Source organism: Miscanthus floridulus, chromosome 12, assembly GCF_019320115.1.
Source record: "Miscanthus floridulus cultivar M001 chromosome 12, ASM1932011v1, whole genome shotgun sequence".
Taxonomy (NCBI): Eukaryota; Viridiplantae; Streptophyta; class Magnoliopsida; order Poales; family Poaceae; genus Miscanthus; species Miscanthus floridulus.
In genome coordinates this window covers 20960807-20983268 of record NC_089591.1, presented here as the reverse complement: position 1 = coordinate 20983268, position 22462 = coordinate 20960807, and the positions used below count along the sequence as shown (strand labels likewise).

The 22462-nt window shown below is 43.3% G+C and overlaps 1 protein-coding gene across 1 annotated transcript; it reads left to right on the top strand.

Annotated features, from left to right (window-relative positions):
- The first annotated feature begins 594 nt into the window (after positions 1-594).
- On the top strand, positions 595-4207 carry LOC136495609 (uncharacterized). The gene is made up of 5 exons (XM_066491493.1): positions 595-838; positions 972-1798; positions 2804-2941; positions 3524-3614; positions 4113-4207. Exons 1-5 carry the CDS (start codon positions 595-597, stop codon positions 4205-4207), a joined length of 1395 nt encoding a protein of 464 aa, XP_066347590.1.
- Positions 4208-22462: the final 18255 nt, after the last annotated feature.

Here is a 22462-nt window from a genome sequence, read left to right as displayed (position 1 = left end):
GTGACTTCTCCAGCTCTTCCTCGTCTGGCCACTGCCTTTGGCAAGTGGGCTGGTGACTAGACCTGGGCCACTCCTTTGTTGGTTTTGTGCTTGAATTGATCAGGTCTGTGGGCTTTTCCTCCTTTGCTTGCTTGGGCCAAGATGAAGATTGAATGTTTCTTTTATATTTCCCTTTACTTTTGGCCCAACTTGGTATGTTTTCATGTTTGTCCCTCCAAAGCAAAGAATTCTCCAAAACCTATGGAATTTGTTAGTTCAAAGTCCTATTTCTAGGTTTAGTGTTGTTTTTGATGAGTTTTATAGAAATGTTGGTGGTATAGAGTGAGAGTTAAGAACCGCCAATAGACCCACACTGCCATTGGGAGGCTAGATCTGACTTCCACACCACTAGATCTGGCCTCCACGCCGCCATCGGAGTTGAAGGGAGAGGGGAAGCTGCCACCACCTAGATCCACAACATGGAGGACCTGCACCACCGTGGGGAGGCTAGATCTAGCCTCCACGCCACCAGATCCGGCCTCCACGCCGCCACCAAAGTTGAAGGGGGAGGGGAAGCCACCACCACCGCCACCGGATCCCATGCTCGCCGCCCCTATGCCGGCCACTAGGATTGATGACATGTTTGCACGTTTTCAAGTGATTGTTAATAAGATGAAGGCCATGAATAGCAGTATGCCTTATGATGATCATGCTAGGGCTCTCAGATTATTACATTCACTTAATGATGAATGGGATATGAAAGTTGAGGCGATCGTTGAATCTGTAGGTTATGAGACTCTCACCACTGATGAGCTTTACAGTAAGCTCAAATCAAAAGAGATCGAAATTGTTTCTAAGCGTAAATTGAAAAAATCCCACAGCTGCTTCTTCTTCTGACGTTCCAATGGCTTTGGTTTCTGGAAATAAGACTAACACTAATGCTAATCCAAATGTTTCCAGTTTTGCTTTGTCTTCTTTGTGTCATGTTGCAGATGAGGAGTTGGAGGTGCTAGATGATGATCAGCTTGTACTGCTCTCCAACAAGTTTAAGCGTGTGTATGACAACAGGCGTAATAGAAGACATTCAGATGGCTGCTTCAACTGTGGTGAGCGAGGACACTTTGCTGCTGATTGCCCAAACAAGCAGAGATCTTTTGAGCAGGGCAATAACTCCTCCAGGCGCCAGGAGAAGTTTAGGGAGAGGAAGAAGAAGAAGGATAAGCAATGGAAGAAAGGCGGACAAAAATACTCTGACAAGCAAGTCGCTAAGGCTGCAAATGTTTTATTATCTTCTCTTGGACAGTATGTTTCAGGTGGCTCGTCAGACTCCAGCGATTCAGATTCCGAGGATGAGACACCCAAGAAGAAGACAGACGGACTTTGCTTCATCACTGACGCCGGCATCAATGGTGGGATATGTACTATGGCCTTGGAGGGTGATGCATCAACCGACAGCAACGATGAAACTTCTGATGATGAGGTAGATACTTCTGCAGAACAAAGAATAGCTAATTTAACTAAAATTGTTCATAAGCAAAATAAAGTGTTGGCTAAACTTAAAACTGATTATGATAAAACTTGTGCTGAACTAGCTACTCTCAAAAATGCTGCATCTAATCCTGCTGAACCTGATGAATGTGAAGAATGCTCAATTCATATGATTTCGCTTTCTAAATTGCAAACCAAGTATTCTTCCATTGTTGATGATCGAGATAAACTTTATGCTGAACTAAATGAACTTCGTTCTCGGTCGAATTTGCTTGGTACTTGTGTTTCTTGCCCGCTTCTGAAAGTTGACTTGGATAATGCTTTATGTCGGGTAAAAAATTTTGAAGAACACACTTGTCCTGATTTGCCGGTTTATTTAATTTGTCCAACTTTACGATCTGAAATAAATGTTGCTAAATTACATATTGTTGAGTTGGAAAAACACACTTGTCCGGTTCTTCCTTCATGCCTAACTTGTCCTAATTTTGTTGTTGAAAATAATGATTTAAGGGCCAAACTTGCTGATTTGGAAGAAGAAAATAAGCATTTGAGAACTATTCTTGGTTGGTGTTCTATTCGTGAGCCTCAAATTGGTATGGCTATTGCTCAAATTAAACGGGGTGAGCGTTTTGGTCCCGGTTATGACTTGAAACATGTTTTTGGTGAAAAAAGTGGACCGCCTGTTGATGAGAAGAATCCACCTTTGGCTAAATATACTGGACCACCTCCTAGGAAGGGTTCAGGTGTCACCTCTTATGGGTTGCTGGTTGAGACATCTAGATCTGCTCCTAAAAAGCAGGTTTGGGTGCCTAAGCCAAAACACTTCAAGGGTGTACAAAATACTAAGCCAAATGGTTCTTCTTGTGATCATTTTGCTAAGCCTGTTTTTGTTGCTTCTAGTTCTAATGCTGAGGCTTCTTTCGCTCCTGCGCGTAAGCTTTATCATTGTGATTTTTGCAGTCATGATGGTCATCTTTATGAGTTCTGTTATCGGAGGATGCGTGCTGAACGACGTGAGCAGTACCCCACACGTGGTACTCATGATCGTCGTGTTTTTAGATGTGAGCAGTACCCTGTACGTGGTACTCATGATCGTCCTGTTTTGAGACGTGAGCCATTTGTTCGCTCTTCTGGTTTTCGCTCACGTACTCATGCTCTTGCACAACATCGGGATGACAGACCACGTTTTCCCCCTCGTGGTTCTCATCGTTTTTTTGAGAACTTTGATTTTGCTAACGCTTCTTTTGAGCAAGTGGCTCAGCACTGGTTTTCATTACATTATCCTAACCCTAGTGTTGAGTCATTAGCTCACCCTCGCTCTCGTTGTTGATTGCAGGTTGGAGGCGAGGAGGACATATGGATAATGGACTCTGGCTGTTCGCGCCACATGACCAGAGATGATAAATGGTTCTCCAGCCTCACCCCCACGAGCGTAAAGGAAAACATCACTTTTGGGGATAAAAGTCAAGGTAAGGTAATGGCGCATGGCTGCATCAAGGTAACAGATAAATACATGTTAAAGGACGTCGCATTGGTAAAGAATTTACATTATAATTTGCTGTCTGTTTCGCAACTTCTTGAGGATGATTTTGAGGTTCGTTTTAAGAAAGGAAATTCGCGTGTTCTTGATTCTGCTGGTAACCTTGTTTGCAAGATTTCTCCTTTTAGACGGATTTTTAAAGCTGATTTTTCTAAATCTTTTGGTGAAACTCGCTGTTTAGTTGCTCATGGTTCCCCCCTGATTTGGAAGTGGCATCGTCGGTTGGGCCACTTGAGCTTTGATTTGCTTTGTCGTTTGAGTTCATTGGATTTAATTGATGGTTTACCGAAACTCAAGTTTGAAAAGGATTTGATTTGTGCTCCCTGCAAACATGGAAAAATGGTTGCTGCTTCTCATGCACCTATGACTCAGGTGATGACGAGACGACCGGGTGAACTGTTACATATGGACACTGTTGGTCCAGCCTGTGTTCGGTCTGCTGGTGGGAAGTGGTATGTGCTCGTCGTTGTGGACGATTTTTCTCGATATTCATGGGTGTTCTTTTTGGAATCTAAGGATGAGGCTTTCTCATATGTTCATGATCTTGTTCTGAAGCTGAAAAATGAGTTGTCAAATAATGCCGTTAGAGCAATTCACAGTGACAACGGTACGGAATTTAAGAATTCTCGCATGAAAGCTTTTTGTTCAGAACAAGGTTTAGATCATCAGTTTTCCTCACCTTACGTTCCTCCCCAGAACGGTGTTGTTGAGCGTAAAAATCGTACGCTTGTTGAGATGGCTAGGACAATGCTTGATGAACATAAAACTCCTAGACGTTTTTGGGCTGAGGCTATCAACACCGCTTGCTATGTTGCTAATCGCATTTTTCTGAGAGCTTTTCTAGGAAAAACATCTTATGAGTTGAGATTTGGTCGACCTCCCAAAGTTTTCCACTTTTGAGTTTTTGGCTGCAAGTGTTTTATATTGAAAAAGGGAAATTTGGATAAATTTGAATCGCGTTCTTCCAATGGGTTATTTTTGGGGTATGCCTTGCAAGGGCGAGCGTACCGTGTGCTTAATCTTGATACTAACCGCATCGATGAGACATGTGAGGTCACCTTCGATGAGACAATGCCTTGTTTTTCTTCTGCTTTTGAGTGTGCAGGTGATGACGAGATCGGGCAGGATATTTTTGAGGATGAGAAAGAGGAAGATGGATGTGACGACGACGATGACGATGATGCCCAGCCTGCGATGTAGGGGGAGCCTGGCGCCCAGCCTGAGCAGGCGCCCTCCACCACTTTGGAGGATGGACCATCGCCGACACGTACATCTATAGCAAAGCCTGCAGCTTCATCGACTGTTGATCATGTACCGGCTGCAGTTGAGGGGGAGGCGATTTCAGAACGTACAGCACCACGACACATTCAGAATCGTCATCCTGCCAAGAACATAATAGGTAATTTGGATGAACGCACGACAAGGAACAGAGGTATGAAAAATAAAAATTATTGTGTCTTTGCGCATACTGCCTTTGTTGCCTCTTTTGAACCCCCGAGATGTTGGACATGCTTTATCTGATTCTAACTAGGTCAATGCCATGCATGAGGAGTTAGAAAATTTTGCACGGAATCAGGTTTGGGTTTTGGTTGATCCTCCTCCTTCTTGTAAACCAATTGGAACTAAATGGGTCTTTAAGAACAAACAAGGGGAAGATGGTCATGTTGTTAGAAATAAAGCTAGGCTGGTTGCTCAGGGCTTTTCTCAAAAAGAGGGTATTGATTATGGTGAAACTTTTGCTCCTGTTGCTCGTTTAGAAGCCATTCGTATTTTGCTTGCATTTGCTGCTTCACGTGGATATAAGCTTTATCAAATGGATGTGAAAAGTGCTTTTCTGAATGGTTTTATAGAAGAAGAAGTTTATGTTAAACAACCGCCTGGTTTTGAACATCCCAATTTTCCTGATCGTGTTTTTAAGTTGCAAAAGGCTTTATATGGTTTGAAGCAAGCACCTCGTGCTTGGTATGCTAGATTGAAAACTTTTCTGCTTAAAAACGGGTTCAAAATGGGTTCAGTTGATAAAACTCTTTTTCTCCTCAGGCAAGGAAATGACACTTTAATAGTTCAGATTTATGTGGATGATATCATTTTCGGTGGTTCCTCTCATGCTCTTGTGAAAAAGTTTGCAGATGTGATGAGTAAAGAATTTGAGATGTCTATGATGGGCGAGCTGAATTTCTTTCTTGGCTTACAAATAAAACAAACTTCGGAAGGTACATTTGTGCATCAGGGAAAGTACACGAAGGATGTCCTAAAGAAGTTTGCGATGGATGATGCGAAGCCAATTTCTACGCCCATGCCGACTAGCGCTGCTTTGGATGCTGATGAGGACGGAGAGCCCGTGGATCAGAAGGAATATCGAAGCATGATTGGGTTGCTGCTATACTTGACTGCTACGAGGCCAGATATACACTTTGCTGTGTGTATGTGTGCTCGTTTTCAGGTGTCCCCTAGGACTTCTCACCGTCAGGCGGTGAAGCGCATAATGAGGTATCTTCGATTTACTCCTGCATTTGGCCTTTGGTACTCTGCTGCTTCAACTCTCAGTTTGTGTGGTTATTCGGATGCTGATTTTGCTGGGTGTCGTTTGGATAGAAAGTCTACATCGGGTACTTGCCAATTTTTGGGTTCTTCGCTTGTTTCTTGGTCCTCTAGAAAACAATCTAATGTTGCTCAATCTACTACAGAGGCTGAGTATGTTGCTGCTGCTAGTTGTTGTTCTCAGCTTTTATGGATGATAGCTACCCTTCGCGATTTTGGTTTGTCGTTTTCTCGCGTTCCTCTCTTGTGTGACAGCACTAGCGCTATAAGTGTTGCAAAGAATCCTGTGCTTCACTCTAAGACGAAACACATTGAGGTTCGTCATCATTTTCTGAGGGATCATGCTGAGAAGGGTGATATTAAGCTTAAATACATTGATACTAGTCAGCAACTTGCTGATATTCTGACTAAACCACTCGATCAAACCACGTTTGCACGTTTGCGTGGTGAGTTCGGGGTGTGTTACCCATTCTAGTATCATTGTAAGTTGCTTCAGTTACATATGCCTTATACTTGTTTTGGCTAGTTTGCGATCGATGCTTTTGGAGAGGTTTGAATGCTTTGCTTGACCAATTTTTATTTTGAAAACAGCACAGATATATACTTAAAAAATTATGTTGGGCTATGCTTGCTTTTCTGGATCTAGTGACTTGTTGAATACTTGACATATATCTTGCTCATGGTTCGGTAGTCAGCTTCTTTTAATGGGTTTTCACTGCAAATGTAACTCACAATACAAGTTTTTACTCGGGAGTGCATAGTATGGTTGCAAATGATCTGCTTGCTTTCCTGAGAATTTAAATATGGGCACAACTCTGATTTTTCCCATGTCCCTGCTGGTTCTCGCTCATAATCAAAATTAAACAAACTGGCTGTGCACAACTCTTGCTTCCCATGTCCCTGCTGGTTCTCGCTCATAATCAAAATTAAACAAACTGGCTGGGCACAACTCTTGCTTCCCATATCCCTGCTTGTCAAGCTCACAAAAGCCAGAATTAAATATGACAAATGCATGCATTTGTGGGCGTTGCAGTGAACTTTGACTGAAGCTGTGTATCCATCGTGTCAGCTTGCAATATGTTTTGTCTTCAGCTTGGCATTAATTTTGGAATATGCATGTTTTTGCCTGGCTAATTGGTTTTTCAAAGAGATTTCAGTTCTAAAATTCTATTGGTCATGGCATTGTGTTGCTCCTTCTCTGAGTAGCTCGTGTTGCTGGTTAGCTTTTATAAGTATTTTGTATATGTCTCAGAAGCTTTGACTTGTGCTTTCTCACATGCTTTTCTCTAAATTGGTTCCTTGCATTTTATCTTGATGGAGTGCTTTGTCAACAAGGGGGAGAGTGAGTCACAAATTCATTTTTGCAGGGGGAGTTTGATTTCGTTTTTTGCTGAGACTTGGCATGCTTGTTTTGAGGGGTTGAGGGGGAGTGTTGCTGAAATTGTTGAGTTTTGCTGCTGAGATTGCTTTTGGGAAATTGATATGGCTTTTGATTCATTTTGGGGAGAGTGATTTTTTTGTCTTGATTGTGTCGAGCCTAGCTTTTTCGCTAGCCCATGTCTTTGGGGATCAAGATTGTTTATTTTTCTTTCTTTTTATTTTTTTAGTTCCAATAAATTTGTGCGGTGTGGTGTTGTCAATGCACTCATCAAGGGGGAGATTGAGATGCCGGTGTGCTAGCACCTTGGTGATGAGCGATTGACAACACGGTGTGCGTGTGACGTATCTCTCGGCAGGTTGTGGTTGTAGGTGACAGGTGGAGACAAGGTACATGCGGCGACGAGTGAAGAACGAGGATAGGATGCCGTTCCGAAGAACCGTGGGGGCGGAGAAGGGCGGATCGAGGCTTGCGTTCGAGGGACAGGCGATCGTGTGGTGTACGTCTACTGTACCTGGCTACACGGTGGGAGGACATCGAGGGAGGTTTCCAGATTACGCCACAAAATCCGGGGTTCGCTGGTTGAGCCACAAAGCCATGCATCGTACCGGGACGCTCGTGCGGCGTGCGTTGGCCGAAGATGGAAATTCTGGCGATCACGATACGATTTCGGATGGTCGTGCGGCGACATCGCGAGGATCACATCGCGGAGATGGAGGGATCGCGGACATCGCGGAATTTGCCATGGAGGACATAATTGGAATTTACGCCCCTACGTTGGATTTATTTAGCGTAGGGGGTTATGTGAAAATAGGTCGTGCCACCCTTTGGAGATATAAATATGTGGCACCTAGGGTTGAGAATGCAGCGGAACGTTTTGGACTCTCGGCGAGTTACTATTCACGCGTGAACAGTACCCGTCAATGAGAACTTGCAGAAATAGCTGGCATTAGTTTTTACTTTTAGATGGGATCACACTACTGCATAAGGCCTGGGTATTATTGTAGTTTCTAGTGTATGGATGATACCTGATTTCATAGCCACAACCTACCCTGATTTCATCTATTGTTCTAATTGAAGCCTGAACCTATCTGTAATCTCTTAACTATAAAAAAATAGCAGAATCAAAAATCAAAAAAAAATTACAAGTCATGTCACATCAGAACCAATGAAGACATATATGGCCTGAAGCAATAAGACTAATTTGCAATGGAATTCAGTATAATCGATCCACAAAATATAGCCAGAGTAGTTCAAATGCTAGAACAAGAAAGTGCAGTTGTCGAAATAGTTAAAAAGATGAGATTGGACAGTAAACTACCTTATGGCAAAGATGCCCTTGTAAGCTAACAGCAATCAATCTGAGGCAGAGAAATACTACAGGTTACTGCACGTTCTGGATTGCGTCCATGCATTGAATTTCGGCTAAGGATTCATCCTCCTACTCTCATGTTCACAAATAAATGACAATGGCACAACTAGTACAAAAACATTTTAATTTTAATTTTGGATCGATTTTATCTTTTGGATAGTAAATGTTGAACTGTGAAAAGAAGAAAAGCTGGAATCACTCAGAGGGTTGCCCCACCCACTACAGAACATAAATTGAGTACATTACAAAGTGAAAGAAAATAGTCCACAGAAGAAAGAACGAGATGCATAGTAGATCTTACCCTCAATCTTGCTGAAATATGAGACTGGCGTACGGCAAAGCCAAATGATGTACCTTGCAGCCACACAAATCGGCAAGTTTTCTGGGGTATGATTTGGGGAAAATTGGGATTGGTTGATTGGAAGAGGAGAGGTTAGGTTTGCTGGTACCTGCGATGGTGATACAAGGACCTACAGCAGCAACGGCGCACAGATGAGTCCAGGCTGTGGCGCTGCCTGTCAGCGGAGCACAGATCATCCAAAGCGGTGGAAGGGCCTAGGGTTACGGGCTTACAGCGTTTTTGTGGCGGCGGTGGAACGACCTTGCCGTGAAGGGCTCTGGTGGTGGGGCTTAGGATCTCAGGTGGCGGTGACATGCGAGGGAGTCGACGGCGGCGACCTGCGAGGGAGTCGGCGGCGGTGACCTATGAGGGAAGGAGGGAGTCGATGGTGGTGGGGAGCGACGATTGGAATGCGAAGGAGAGGAAAGGTTGCGAGATTTGGGGTAAAAGGCATGGAAGATTGGAGTCACGGGACGGGAGGCGCCCTCTCTCCGCGCGCTTTTTTCCGTGTCTCTCTGCCGTGTGGGCCTTGGGACTGCTTTTCAGTTTTGCGCTCGCGCCAGTGCGCCCGTCAGGCGCGAAAAAAGTTTCCCCGTCGGTGCACGAGATTCTGAGATGCCGGTGTGCTAGCACCTTGGTGATGAGCGATTGACAACACGGTGTGCGTGTGACGTATCTCTCGGCAGGTTGTGGTTGTAGGTGACAGGTGGAGACAAGGTACATGCGGCGACGAGTGAAGAACGAGGATAGGATGCCATTTCGAAGAACCGTGGGGGCGGAGAAGGGCGGATCGAGGCTTGCGTTCGAGGGACAGGCGATCGTGTGGTGTACGTCTACTGTACCTGGCTACACGGTGGGAGGACGTCGAGGGAGGTTTCCAGATTACGCCACAAAATCCGGGGTTCGCTGGTTGAGCCACAAAGCCATGCATCGTACCGGGACGCTCGTGCGGCGTGCGTTGGCCGAAGATGGAAATTCTGGCGATCGCGATACGATTTCGGATGGTCGTGCGGCGACATCGCGAGGATCACATCGCGGAGATGGAGGGATCGCGGACATCGCGGAATTTGCCATGGAGGACATAATTGGAATTTACGCCCCTACGTTGGATTTATTTAGCGTAGGGGTTATGTGAAAATAGGTCGTGCCACCCTTTGGAGATATAAATATGTGGCACCTAGGGTTGAGAATGCAGCGGAACGTTTTGGACTCTCGGTGAGTTACTATTCACGCGTGAACAGTACCCGTGAACAGTACTCATGCCCCGGGGTTCCCGGTACAGTTTTCCTCTCTCCGATCTAGCCTAGGGTTTGAATTCTAGTGAGAGGTTTTTGTTGATCTCTCCGATTAAGAGAGGGAGGATGTTCGGGCGGAGGCTAGATGCACTTTTGTAAGTTCAATTACTCAATTTAATCTTTCATCTATAATGATTGATCTTGTGCATCTCGATTGGTTCTTTACAATTCTCGTCAGCATCTGACATAGTCTGCTTGTTTTATTTTTATCTCAAGATCCGTAAGTCCGATTGATGTGATTCCAGTTGGGTTAGTTTCGTAATTTCATCTAGTTTAATCTGACAAATTTTTAGGTCGATCGGGGTTACGGATTTTCGTCCACATCAGGTTTACTAGGTACATAGAGTTCTGGCCAGATTTGAAAAATGTGATTTAATCAGGTTTTGTGTTTAGGGGAAGGGTTAGAAATTATTTTTGGCTTCCGCGACCATTCACCCCCCTCTGGTCGCCCGTTTCGATCCTTCAGATTCCCGGTCGGTTGTTCTGACTCCGTCAGGCACGGTTAAGCTTTCCTGACCTGGGCAGCCCAGCCGCAGGGAGTATTGCACACCGACAGGAGAAAACTTGGCTGGGGTAGTGATATGTTGACAACCAAAAGTGATCGGATTAATTGAAGATGGATTGGAAAATCACATGCATGTCAGCAAAAAGGATAGAATTTTGATCAAATTGGGCAAGTTTGCAAGTTACAAAGAAAAATTGGCCTAGGCCAGTTTAGACAGGCATTGGCTACACAAAGGAAAAATCAGCCTAGGCTGGTTTAAGCCGGATGCACATGTGGCCTATAAAAACTAGCCTAAGCCTGTTTCCCAAACCGGTCTGAGCCGGTTTGACAGACTAGAGCCCAATTCATGATTTTCCTTTGAAAATTGATCCGATCTCATGGGAAACTCGTAATTGACATGTGGAATAAGTTTCCTTCTATGATAAGACCAACCCCTCTATTTATATAAGAGGATCATAGCCTATGAGAAATCGATCTATCTAATCGTTAAAAACATATCTACTACTTGTTATCTTCTACCTCAAGCTCTTCCACCCTTGCTAACCAGCGCCTCTCTCGATGAGATTTGTTGGTGTTTTAGGTGGTCTTACCGATCCTAGGATACCCTCGCTGTGCGTCTCCTCGGTGGATCCTCTAGGAAAGGCTCGTGGATTTTTCGGGCGAAGAACTAGCATCAAATCGGTGTCGTTGACCTGCTTGTCGCTTCACCGTTTAGACATATTTCCGCTACGTATCTAGGCCGTGTGCAGCCTCAGAAAAATTTAGCCCCTACCAATGTGTTGGCCAAATTTAGCGCCAACATTTACATGGTACTCCCTCCGTTCCAAATTATAAGTCGTTTTTTGAATTTTTTGATACATCCATCCATTTTGCTACCCATCTAAATATAACGTATATCTAGTTATATAACAAATTCTATGTACCAAAAAGTCAAAGTGACTAATAACTTGGAACGGAGGGAGGTACTACAATTCATTCGTGATGAGTGCATACTCTTGTCTTTTAGGCCTATCTTTAGCAATAGTAGCTAGGTGCCTCCTGCAGTGCATTACGTATATATGGTCGCTCCCTCGTCTCTATCAATTTTGGCCTTCTCACATTCCATAGCTTCATAGGACCAGTAGTTACGTTAGATCGTTGCTCCTGCTTGATAGTGTCATCGATCAGTGGAAAGTGATGTTCGTTAATGGAATTTATTCTAGGCATCCTATAGCTCCTACACTAACAACATTAGCGGCCGGTTTATGACATGTAGTACTCCAGCTGCATGCAATGCAAAGTTCGTGTGCGCGGTTGCAGTGCAGGTGTGGCGCATCTGCATCGACGTGTAATGGCAGGATTAGCTTGAAGATGGGACGGATCCATCCATCAAACTCTAGTTCTTCTGTGCAGTACGCCATCACATGCAAGACCTGTGTCAAAGAGGACGTTTGCCTCTCTTTTTTTCACACACGATGATCTTTCGTGCGTGCATGGTTTGGATTATACGGACAAGTTGCGTTCTCCGAGGACCTCGTGGGCCGTTTGCGTCAGAGTATAGCTCAAGCTACACACAACATTCATGAAAGAAGTGCATGCGTTCGTTCCAGGAGTTGCATGGCAATCGGTCGTCCCCTCATCGAATCAAAAGTTGATAACTGAATCTTTTTTCAATGTGGGAAACCTTGGTCGATCGATGGTCTAGACGGCTCATAACGGGTTGCCAGTCCAGTGGGCAGAGAAGAACGAATATGGAGGTTCTGCTATATGAGGAATATAAATGAGCTTTAGCAATTACCGGTGGTTGCCTTAATGCAAAACTTTGTGTACGTACCACACAGAAACTAGGGTAGGGAGGCCATCATACAAGCAAGACCGTCCCACGAGAGAAGTCTCTGCTTGTAGCAGAGAGTTTTTCCAAGGTAGCTCATCTTACCGTAGGTGTACATGGACCCTTTTAATTGTGATTATTTATACTGAATTATCAATCCCTGCCCCAACACAACCTATAGTCTTACATTACATTAGTAATATACACTAGTACAGAAATAATTTTTATAGACAGTTAAGATCGATCTTCAGGGTCAGTTCAAAAATCTCCCACTATGCCATTGATTATAAAGATAGGGCGTTTGTAGCATCGCACATCTAACCGTCCCTGGAAAAGCATTTCTAGGGGCGGTTCTGTTAAGATATTTGCCCCTGAATATGGTATTACCAGGGGTGGTTGCTTTTACGACAACTTCCCTTGAAAATTGATTTTTAGGGACAGTTAATTACTATAAGAGAACCGCCTAGGTAAACTGCTTTTCAGTGGTGGTTGATGTTTTGCAACTGCCCTTGAAATTGGTTTTTCAACGATGGCTGTGGCAATGAAAATATACTTACAAGTGCGGTTCTGCTCAAACTAAACCACCACTAAAAATAAATTTAAACTTTTGAAATTTTCCGCCGTATTTGAAATTGCGTTTTCCCACCAAATTTCAGAGCCAAGTGCAATTGATCCAAATTAACTTCCTATATACTAGTGAGCAAGTTAATTAATACAAACTTGATTTACAAAGTATTTGTACTGTACTTTAATTTACATTACAAACTACTAAATAACATTGTGTTTTATGACAAAAATGAACAGAAGGGCTTTTCGGTCACAGCGTGAAGAGCCTCAAACTTAGGACCTGTCACATACTCCGAAGTATTATCATAGAAGTAGCTTCTCGTAGAGCATCTCCTGCAACAGGAACTTACAGAAATCATTTTGAACTTCTTGAATATCCTTTTGGTCAACTGTAGTAGAAGGAGAAAACGTACGATGTTGTACGAATGTTGGTATTTGTTAACGCAAACAGAGAAATCCACAAGCACATGGATATCATTGTAGCTTTCACCCAGGAGTATTCCAGGGTATCATATTTGTCCTCAGGCAAGCAATAGTTAAAGAAGTTGATAATTAACCATCATGTATCTACTAGCTAGTATGTCGACTAGACTAATGTGGGGGTAAATGATAAAATATGAGTTTTATATAAGTGACACGCACAAGAGAACTCCATGATAAGATAAAAGAGCAGATAGGCTAAGCCGGGAGGACAACGGGAGATCTCAAGGTTCCTATGTACTTCTCTATTTCTATGGTTCTATTTTACTTCCAACTAGAGGAATTAACTAAGTAGTGGATAAAGCATTACGATCCCATCATAACACTTTGGAGCAGCCGTTCATTTTCGATACTCGAAAAGACTGGGAAGGGGTGATCGGGGTCAGGCTGCCAAAAGCTCTACGAAAACACCAACCCGAGCACTCGGTCGAGCGAAGATCCCATGTCAAGGTATAAACCACTATACAAACCATGATTTAGGTAACCAACTAAGGCAAGAAATAGATAACCATGAAGGACAATTCAGTAATTAGAGAAGATAAATATAAAGTACTTGAGTCTTACAAAGAACCGATACAAGATTATACCGGACCTCCAAGGGCTATTCCGGAACTTAAGCTTCTCTCCCTAACTGCTAACTAGAGCTATTCTACTACTACATCTTAGAATTTAGAGTGGAGCTCTTTCTTATGGTGTGTGTGTGAGGGGTGGACTCATCTTCTATTTATAGCCATGGAAAGGTCGGTTTGGAGGGATATTCCATGCATGTCCACATGCAACCGTCATGGAGGAGCCACCAGGGAGCGCCACGTGGAAGGAGGAGGGAAGGCGGTGTGCTGGGGGTGCGCCCGCACCCTGGGTGCGGCCACACCTAGGTTGTGCCTGCCCCCAACTGTCCTTTGCATGTCGGTTGTTGGTTGGGCCTAGACCACGTCTCCATGGGTTTGAGGCCCAACATCCTCAGGTAAGTAGGTCTTCCTTCATTTGCTTGTTTTGGATCTGCATTGCGCTTTCTCCTGTTGCGCATTTTGGGTATGTTTTCCATGGTTTCTGGAAATATCTTTCTGCAAATGATAAATCACCAAAACTCGTGGAATCTGTTAGTTATAAATCCTAATTCTGAGTTTGGCGTTCATTTGAGCGGATTTTATTTGAAAGTTGACTGTTAAATTTAGGCATTAAGGATAGCCAACAACAAAACATAAGGGAAAAATTAGATTCAAATTAATGAACATATGAATATGATATGATTCGCCTGGTCGACTTACTTCTTCAGAGTTATTATAGTACCACCCGTTGGTTCTAAGCCATTGACATATAAAGTATCTACCAAGCACGCTTTCAGGAGGTTGCTTGGTGCACTGCAAGTCGGTGACATGAAAAAAATAATACAATGAAGTGCATTGTTCTATATGCTCGCTATTTGGACTAGAAATGGTCGTAACCATGGATGTAGAACAACGTTCATCTTCTCCGGGTTATGCACTCCAGCTTTTCTAAATCAATATCTGTAGGCGCTATTAATGGACATGATGACGAAAGATTCAGCCTCGCTATAACAACAATCGGATGCAACAGTTATTCTCGTAAGTCATAAACTATGATTACTTACTTCTGTAAAATGGTGATGAACTTTTGGTACGCCTTTTGTTCTTTTCTCAGCGAGTAAAAAATCACCACGTTGCTAAATTTCACATCGATGCTTGTTAAGATGAAGTGATCATTGCATTAGTATAAAAATGATAATGGTGTCAACGTAAACCATGGTTGCACGAAAAATAATAATGGTGTCAGTGGGCCAATGTAATCCCAATTGCATGAAAATTTATAGTGGTTAATCACATTCCCGATGCATAGTGCAACTTCTGACCTTGCTTTATCGTGCAAGACTTCCTATTTGTACTCTCACCTTTCCCGAGGCACCCATGAATGCAGGATGATCATTCTTCCATTGTAGAGGTCCAACGTGCCCTGCCTCGTTAATGAGACAATGGTCAAGGAACGCGTTCTTCACTGCCAAGTTGGTCGAATATCCACTCTTTTCTACACAAAAGTATGGTGCATGTGTGTTAAAAGGATAGCACATGAACATATAACCAAACATGAGGATGAGTTTAAGGCTCCACTCCTTACAGGCACCACAAGGAAATCTAACTCACGTCGATTCTCTTCTAAGGGAAATAAGAATTGCATTTTCTCAAAAGATATGGAGAAGTTCGATAAAGATGTCCGTGCCTAGAAATACAATTTTTAGAGGCGGTTTCTCTTATGAAACCGCCCCTAGAAATGGATCTAGAGGCAGTTTTATTAACAGAACCGCGCTTAAAAATGGACTTCCTGCCAAGGTTATAGGCAGTTTCCTAAGTCGTTCGTCTCTATTAGAAATGGGAGCCATCTGTACTAGTGTTACAAGTTTCGTGGGTAAAATTTAATATGTAAAACTAATCAAAATATATTATCTTTAATATCTCTATTAATTTTCTAATGCAATGCTATTCTATAATATTTATATTAGATTTTGATAAAATTTACAAATTACTCTCTACACTAGTGGACATGCTCATGCGTTGCAACGTACTCCCTCCGTATCGCTTTTAGAGGTCGTTTAGGACATGGGAACGCTTACCAATGAGTGATTAAGCAGGTATTTTTCCCTGACTACCCCTATTAAATAGGGCTGCAATTGTTACCTATGCAACAAATAGATGCGTAGCTTGAGTGGCTAGACCTTAGTGGCCCAAGGAAGCAGGTCGTCGGTTCGAGTCCCTGCGGGTTCGCTTGTTTTTTATGTCGTTTCTATTTTGCATGGCACTGTGCTCGTGGCCGGCGTTACTTGCATGGATTTCGTTTGCCTTCGTAGCTGCTCGTGCGCGCGCGTGTTCTGGCCGTCCGCGGCAACGTTTTGCCTTGCGCGCCGTCGGCTTTTGGTTCGTTTTCGCCCTGCGCGTTTTAGCAGTCCGCGCGCGCGTTGATCTCATTCAAGCAGGTAGGTTTGGCGGTTTTTTTTTTTCGTTCTCGACGCCGTCTTCCGTCATCATCTCCATGGAGTCCGGCGCGAGCTCCAGCGACGCCGGCGAGACGACCTTCTCCGCCTCCAGCGATTCTGACGTGATGGAGTCCGGCGCGAGCTCCATCTGCTCGAGGCCGTCGTCATCTTCATGGACTCCGGCGCCAACGCCGACGTCGAGTCCGCTGAGGATGCATCCATGCAGTCCGGCGTGCGGTGAGGGCGAGGGCGTGCGGCGGCGTGCAGCATGCGTCGAGCGGATGGGAGACGGTGCTAATAACTCACGCGGTTGGGAGGCCAATCGTTGCCGAGCGTCGAGCGCGGCGCTATTAACTCACGCGGCGCGGGAGCCCAAGCGCGAGGGGTAGCGGCGTCCAAAGCTGAGTACTTACGGCAGAACGACGTCTTTTTATCAACTCGAGTCCAAACGCAGAACGACCTCTAAAAGCGATATGGAGGGAGTACAGCTTGTCTCATTTGTTCCATACATCTTGGAATCAAAATTTGTACTTGATTGGACGCATGTTATTCTTACTTGTATGAGCATACGTCATGAGTTCAGGTCAATATTCTGATTTGTACTCTTATCTCTAATTCATCACGTATTACACTATTCTTAGTAAAATTGGACAAAACTCTTATACTTGGGGGGAGTGGAGGGACAATCGGATCACGAGAAAGAGTGAAGGACCAAATTTGGAGGAGATAATTGTTCACTATTTAATATTAGGTAATGACTTTGTTTCTGCGGTGCGTGCCTGGCACGCACGCTCCTCTTGCCGTCGATGGATCATCCAAGGCTTGGCGTGCATCTGGCGTTTCCAACCCAACCGCGGTACCTGGCCCACTAGTCATAGAGAGGGGAGGAGCAACTGTTCAAATCTTGGGACTCGAGCTTCCTCTCTCCTCCCGACAGCGATGCCTCAGATAGAGCTCGCTTCATTTGCGCTCGCTTCGGCTCCGTCTTCATCGAGAAGAATCCCCCACAACGACCAGATGACTCTCCCAGTGACTGCAGTTTTCCGCCAGACCCGGATCTACGCGGAGCACATGTCACCACGCTCACCGGTAAGTTGGATCCCGTCCCGACGCTTCCACCTCATGGATTTGATTTGGATTTGTTCCCTATCTAACTCCAATCTCTTCCGATTCCATGGTTTGTTGGGTGCGCCATGCACTGAAGGTAGCCTAGGCGGCGCCATTCTCGGTTTGCATGGTGAGAGGACCAATTCGGATGAGGCATATACTGACGGATTTGGTTGATTTTGTTTCACTTGCAGGCTTCTCAGCGACGGCCGCGTCGCGGTAGTTTCACCATCGTCGTACAGCACCCTATCGCGATGTGCTGCTCACCGTCGCCGCCATGGTGTCTCACCGTCGCCGAGAAGCCTGCTCCAGCGTCGACTGCGCCTCGCTGCTTGCTTGCCCCCCTACCCCCTACCCCACACCGCCGCTTCCTCTGACTTTTGCCTCCCTCGGCGCCTCCTGTTGTAAGCACTATCCCCGTTGTTGCTTGCTTCCTTACCTTCACAGATAGATAGATAGATAGATAGATAGATAGATAGATAGATAGATAGATAGATAGATAGATCAGACTGCTCCGTTCAAGCATTCTGGTTATTCATTAGTAGCGTATCCAAGATTTTTTTGGAGCCTTGACACTCTGAATGAAAGTACAGACTATAATTCCTACTTATAGAATGTTAACTTTACATGCTCACTAGTGTTTAATTTTAGGCAGAAGAATAGTCTCTCCTAAAGGAAAAATTTTTATAAGCATCAGCCATTACACCTAGTGATGAAACATGTACCCTGAAATACGTAACCTCAGACCTACAGATAATATCGTTTTTGTCACATACACTAAATTCTAGGTGTAGTGTCCACGTCTCTATGAGATAGCTGTGGCTAGGTCTAGTGGACATGCAGGTGTAGCGCACATCCTTATTGGCTTTGGCACAGACTAAGCTTCGAATACGTACTACCCATAAAGATGGAACTTGTTTTTTTGTCTTCAGGGGTCACAGTGCTAGCACCTAGTGCTTGCTAATGTTGCCATTCCCTGACCATTACTCCACGTCTTGATGATTTCACAGAATCAAGTTGTTGCTTTTTCAGACTCTTTTAGGGTGCATTATATGATAAATCTAGTCCATGTAATTACTGATAAACCTCAAAGGCTGCATGTGCATGATACTAGAAGTCCATCCCCTTTTGCCCAAACCAATGCTTTGTTTGCTCTGATCACAAGTGGCCTGAGGCATTCAACATTTAGCATTCAGCCTGGAGGCATTTCTTATCCACATGCACACCATATGGCTAAGAATTCAGATATTGTTCTTTAGCAACTTACTTCCTTGTCATAATATACATGGATTGTGTGGCTCCCTTGTTCATAACCCAAGCTGTATTTGCCATTTTTCTTCTTGTTCTAATCTATGCATTTCATGATCTTGAAAATGCCCATTTGCTATCTCACATAGTTCCAAAAATATTTTGTGCTATGACATTGTTAATTAAGCCTTAATGTTGGCTATTTCTACTCAATGTGCATCATTAGGTCTATTCTATTTAGGTTTTGAGATTCTTCTTATTTAATTGGAACTGAATGCCTTGAATTTGTTTATTTTTAGCTTCTGCTTGGTTGAGGCACAAGTGAGGCACCCAGTCCATTTTTCTGCATCTAACTTGTGTATAAGCAGCTCTTGTCGGTGGAACTGTAAAATATCTTAGGTGCTCGTTGTTTCATTTCTTTTTATTTCTTCTCCAATAACCAATGCCATCATGTTTCTTAATAATGTTATCCTTTTAACTGATTGGTGTCAGATTGTCGCACGTACTATAACAGTTTACCTGTGATTGTTCAATCCATGTCTATTTAGCATCAGTGGCAATCAAAACCAGTAGTGTCGATTTATCAGTAATTACATGAATATTACGAGGACTTTACTCACTGCAAGAAATTACATAGATTTCAGTCTATGGTTTGTTGCCTGGCCACGCTCTCTGGTTTCTTTTTATTTCTCAAGAACTACAAAATAGTTCTATACCAAGAGGACAATGGCTATATCTTATCTAATTTACTTTACCAATCTTACTTTATGTATGCACTTTCGATTCTTTCGAATGTGCTACATATTAGATCAGCACAATATTTCCTAAATCTTTCAATATATGCTTTATGGAATAGGCATGTGGTAGGAAGGCTCACTCTGTTCCCAGCCTCCTGGCTCCCTCAATCTACTGTGCTGTTCACTTAGTGATCATCATGCTATTGCTAGTGTTTAGGAGTACCTATCATGCATATATTCATTTATGCTCCAGCTTTCACTTGTGCTCTCATCCTACATGTAAATTTGAATCTTGCTGCTCCATAGTGCAACGTTTCTACAGGAGCTGGGAGGTTTGGAACGGAGTGAGGCGAGGGTGCTGATGTGCGTCTTATATTACAGTGAAAGTATTAAACTTCATGTATTGAACTGCTCTTCATGTATTGAACTGCTCTTCTAAAATTATTGAACTACTTTTCTGAAATTATTGAATGAAATTGCAGTGAATGTATTGAACTGCTTTTTTGTAATTAGTGAATCCTAACATGTATTAAACTTCACTTCATGTCTATCTTTTTATTTTACCTATATTTATGCCAAATGAGCTGAACCCTTCGTCCAACATGGTCTCTTAGGTGTTGCTTGTGTTAGGCAATGGGTAGAGGACAACAAAGCCAACCTACTACTTCATCATCTTCAACGGTTCCTAAGGTATGTGCACCCAATCCGTTAGCTCTGTTTTTTTGTATTCACCTATTTTGTGCACTCAATTTTTAGTTGCCGCTATTTTCTAACCTTTTGCAATCCATCTCCTATTCTCAGCCTTGAAGACAGCGGGCTTCCCCATCGAGGCTCGTGAAGCTCTACAATGATTTGACTCAACCTCAGAAGAAAAGAATATGGGCGATAGGTTTTGGTGGCCTCCTGAAGATTGCTTCTAAGACCCTTCCTGTAGGTTTTGCAGACTGGTTGATGGCTGAGTGCTATGATGCTGATTCATCAGAGCTAGTGTTTCCTGGCAGGGGAAGGATTTCAGTCAATGTTGATTCAATGTGTCGTGCTTTTGGTCTTCCAAACAATGGTGATGAAGTTAAGTATGAGCTTGATGTTGGTGCAATCAACTTCATCAATGATGAGTATGGTATTGATAAAGGGACAACACCTACTATTGACTCTATATTAGAAAGGTTGGAGGAGAACAAGACAAGCAATGATGATTTCCTAAGGTCCTGGCTGATGATAGCAATTTCAATATTCATGTGTCCTCCAACTGGCTTAGCTATTAGCCCAAGGTGTTATCTAGCCATTGTGGATCTTTCTTGCGTCAAGAAGTTGAATTGGTGCCAGTTTGTTGTTGACCAGCTTAAAGACGCAGCAGCCAAACTAGGCAAAAGAAGATCTTTTAAGGGTTGTCTTCTTGTCCTTGTGGTAAGTTGCTTTGCGTCTTGTTCTATGCTGCAGTGTTTGGCAAGTGCTGCTGCAGCAGCAGCAGCCACAGCGCCGCTGCAGCAAGCACTACCGATCTCAGCCATATATGTTTCTACTTCTTCATTCTTTCTTCTTATATTTTGATGCCCTCATTGATTTTTCATCTTTGTAGATTCTATATGTAGACTCGCTTCTGGTTGATATTGTACAAACCCCTTCCACCATGCCTAGAGTTGCAGCATGGTCAAGGAAATTGTTGGATCAGGTCATCAAGTTAGACACCAATCGTGATGGCTCATTTGGGAAGCTCAAGGTATGTATCAATAGGTCAATGTGGCTTCCCTTTTGTCACTAAAGTATCCCCATATCCACATTATAACTTTGCTTGTACATGTTTATGTGTCCTATTGAAAGGATCAAGCTATTCTACTCCACAACCTTCATTGTTCCATATGGATGATATAAGAAGATTTGTCTCCTCGAAGGTTCCCAGTGGCATTTCAGATCAGGTTTGTCTCTTCTCTAATGATGTTCTTACGATTACTAGTTTTTTATAAATGTACTTGAATGTGTTTGTGTGAAAATTTGTGTTGGCAGACCCGTTGTACATCTTATATGTTAAGACTCAAATGTTAATGTGCATTGCCTTTCCTATTTACTAAGTTCAGAGTTTAGCCCATTGCTTGATTTTTTAAACAAAAAAAATAAATTATAAAATTTTGATTCATCCTATACTTCATCCTTTTTTCTGTGTAGTTTCTTCCGCGCCTACTTTTGACTTATGTAGTAGTATGCTGATTCATCCTTTTTTCTAGAGTTTAGCTTAGCTTTTCATGAATCCCGTGATGGCCTTACCTTTTCATGAATCCCATCTTCTTAGCATCCCCATTTTAGCATCTTCGCATTTTTTAGGCAATTTAAGTGTCATTCGTTAGGCAACAGTGTCTTCCTAAATAGGCAATTTAGCCAATTCTTACTAGTCAAAAAGGTCATCCCTTTTGTTGCTTATATGGTTACTTAACTCTACTTGTCCCCCCCCCATTCGTGGGCCTACACAACACAAGCTTGTATGAATCTTGTGGAGGCCCATTCCACTTGTTCACTTTCACTCCTTTTTTTGGGTTTTGTCCAAAATTTGTGTGCGTGGTTTCATTCCATTACTTACACCTATTTTTTCCTCTTCGTTTGTCCTTTGTAGAAAAAAAGTACGCTCAACACTGCTGTTAGCTAGTTCTGCTCTGGTTTCACAGAGCTTCTCGGCACATTTTTGGAAAAAAAAGTTTCTGAAGTTGAAGCTCCTGCATCACAGTGTGTGGGCAGTTCTAAGCGTCCAAGGGCAAATCATTCTAAAGGTGAACCTTCCTCTGCACAGAGACATAGCAGACCAAAGCGTTCCAAACTGGAACAAGCTGTACCTTCTTGTGCACAAAGGCAGACCAGGGCAATGAGTAGAAGAGGACATATTGTTGAAGATGAATCTTTGTGCGAAGAATATAAAGAGAACATGCTAAGTGATGAAAATGGAGATGGTGACACTGACCAAGATGAAGAGGACAAAGATTTTGAGGATGAATATTCTGATTTAGATCATGAGACTGCGTTTGATGATGATGGCAATAGAAATTTGTCCCCTATATTGGAGGAGGAAGACAAAGGCATTGAAAAGCAAGATGAGGATGATA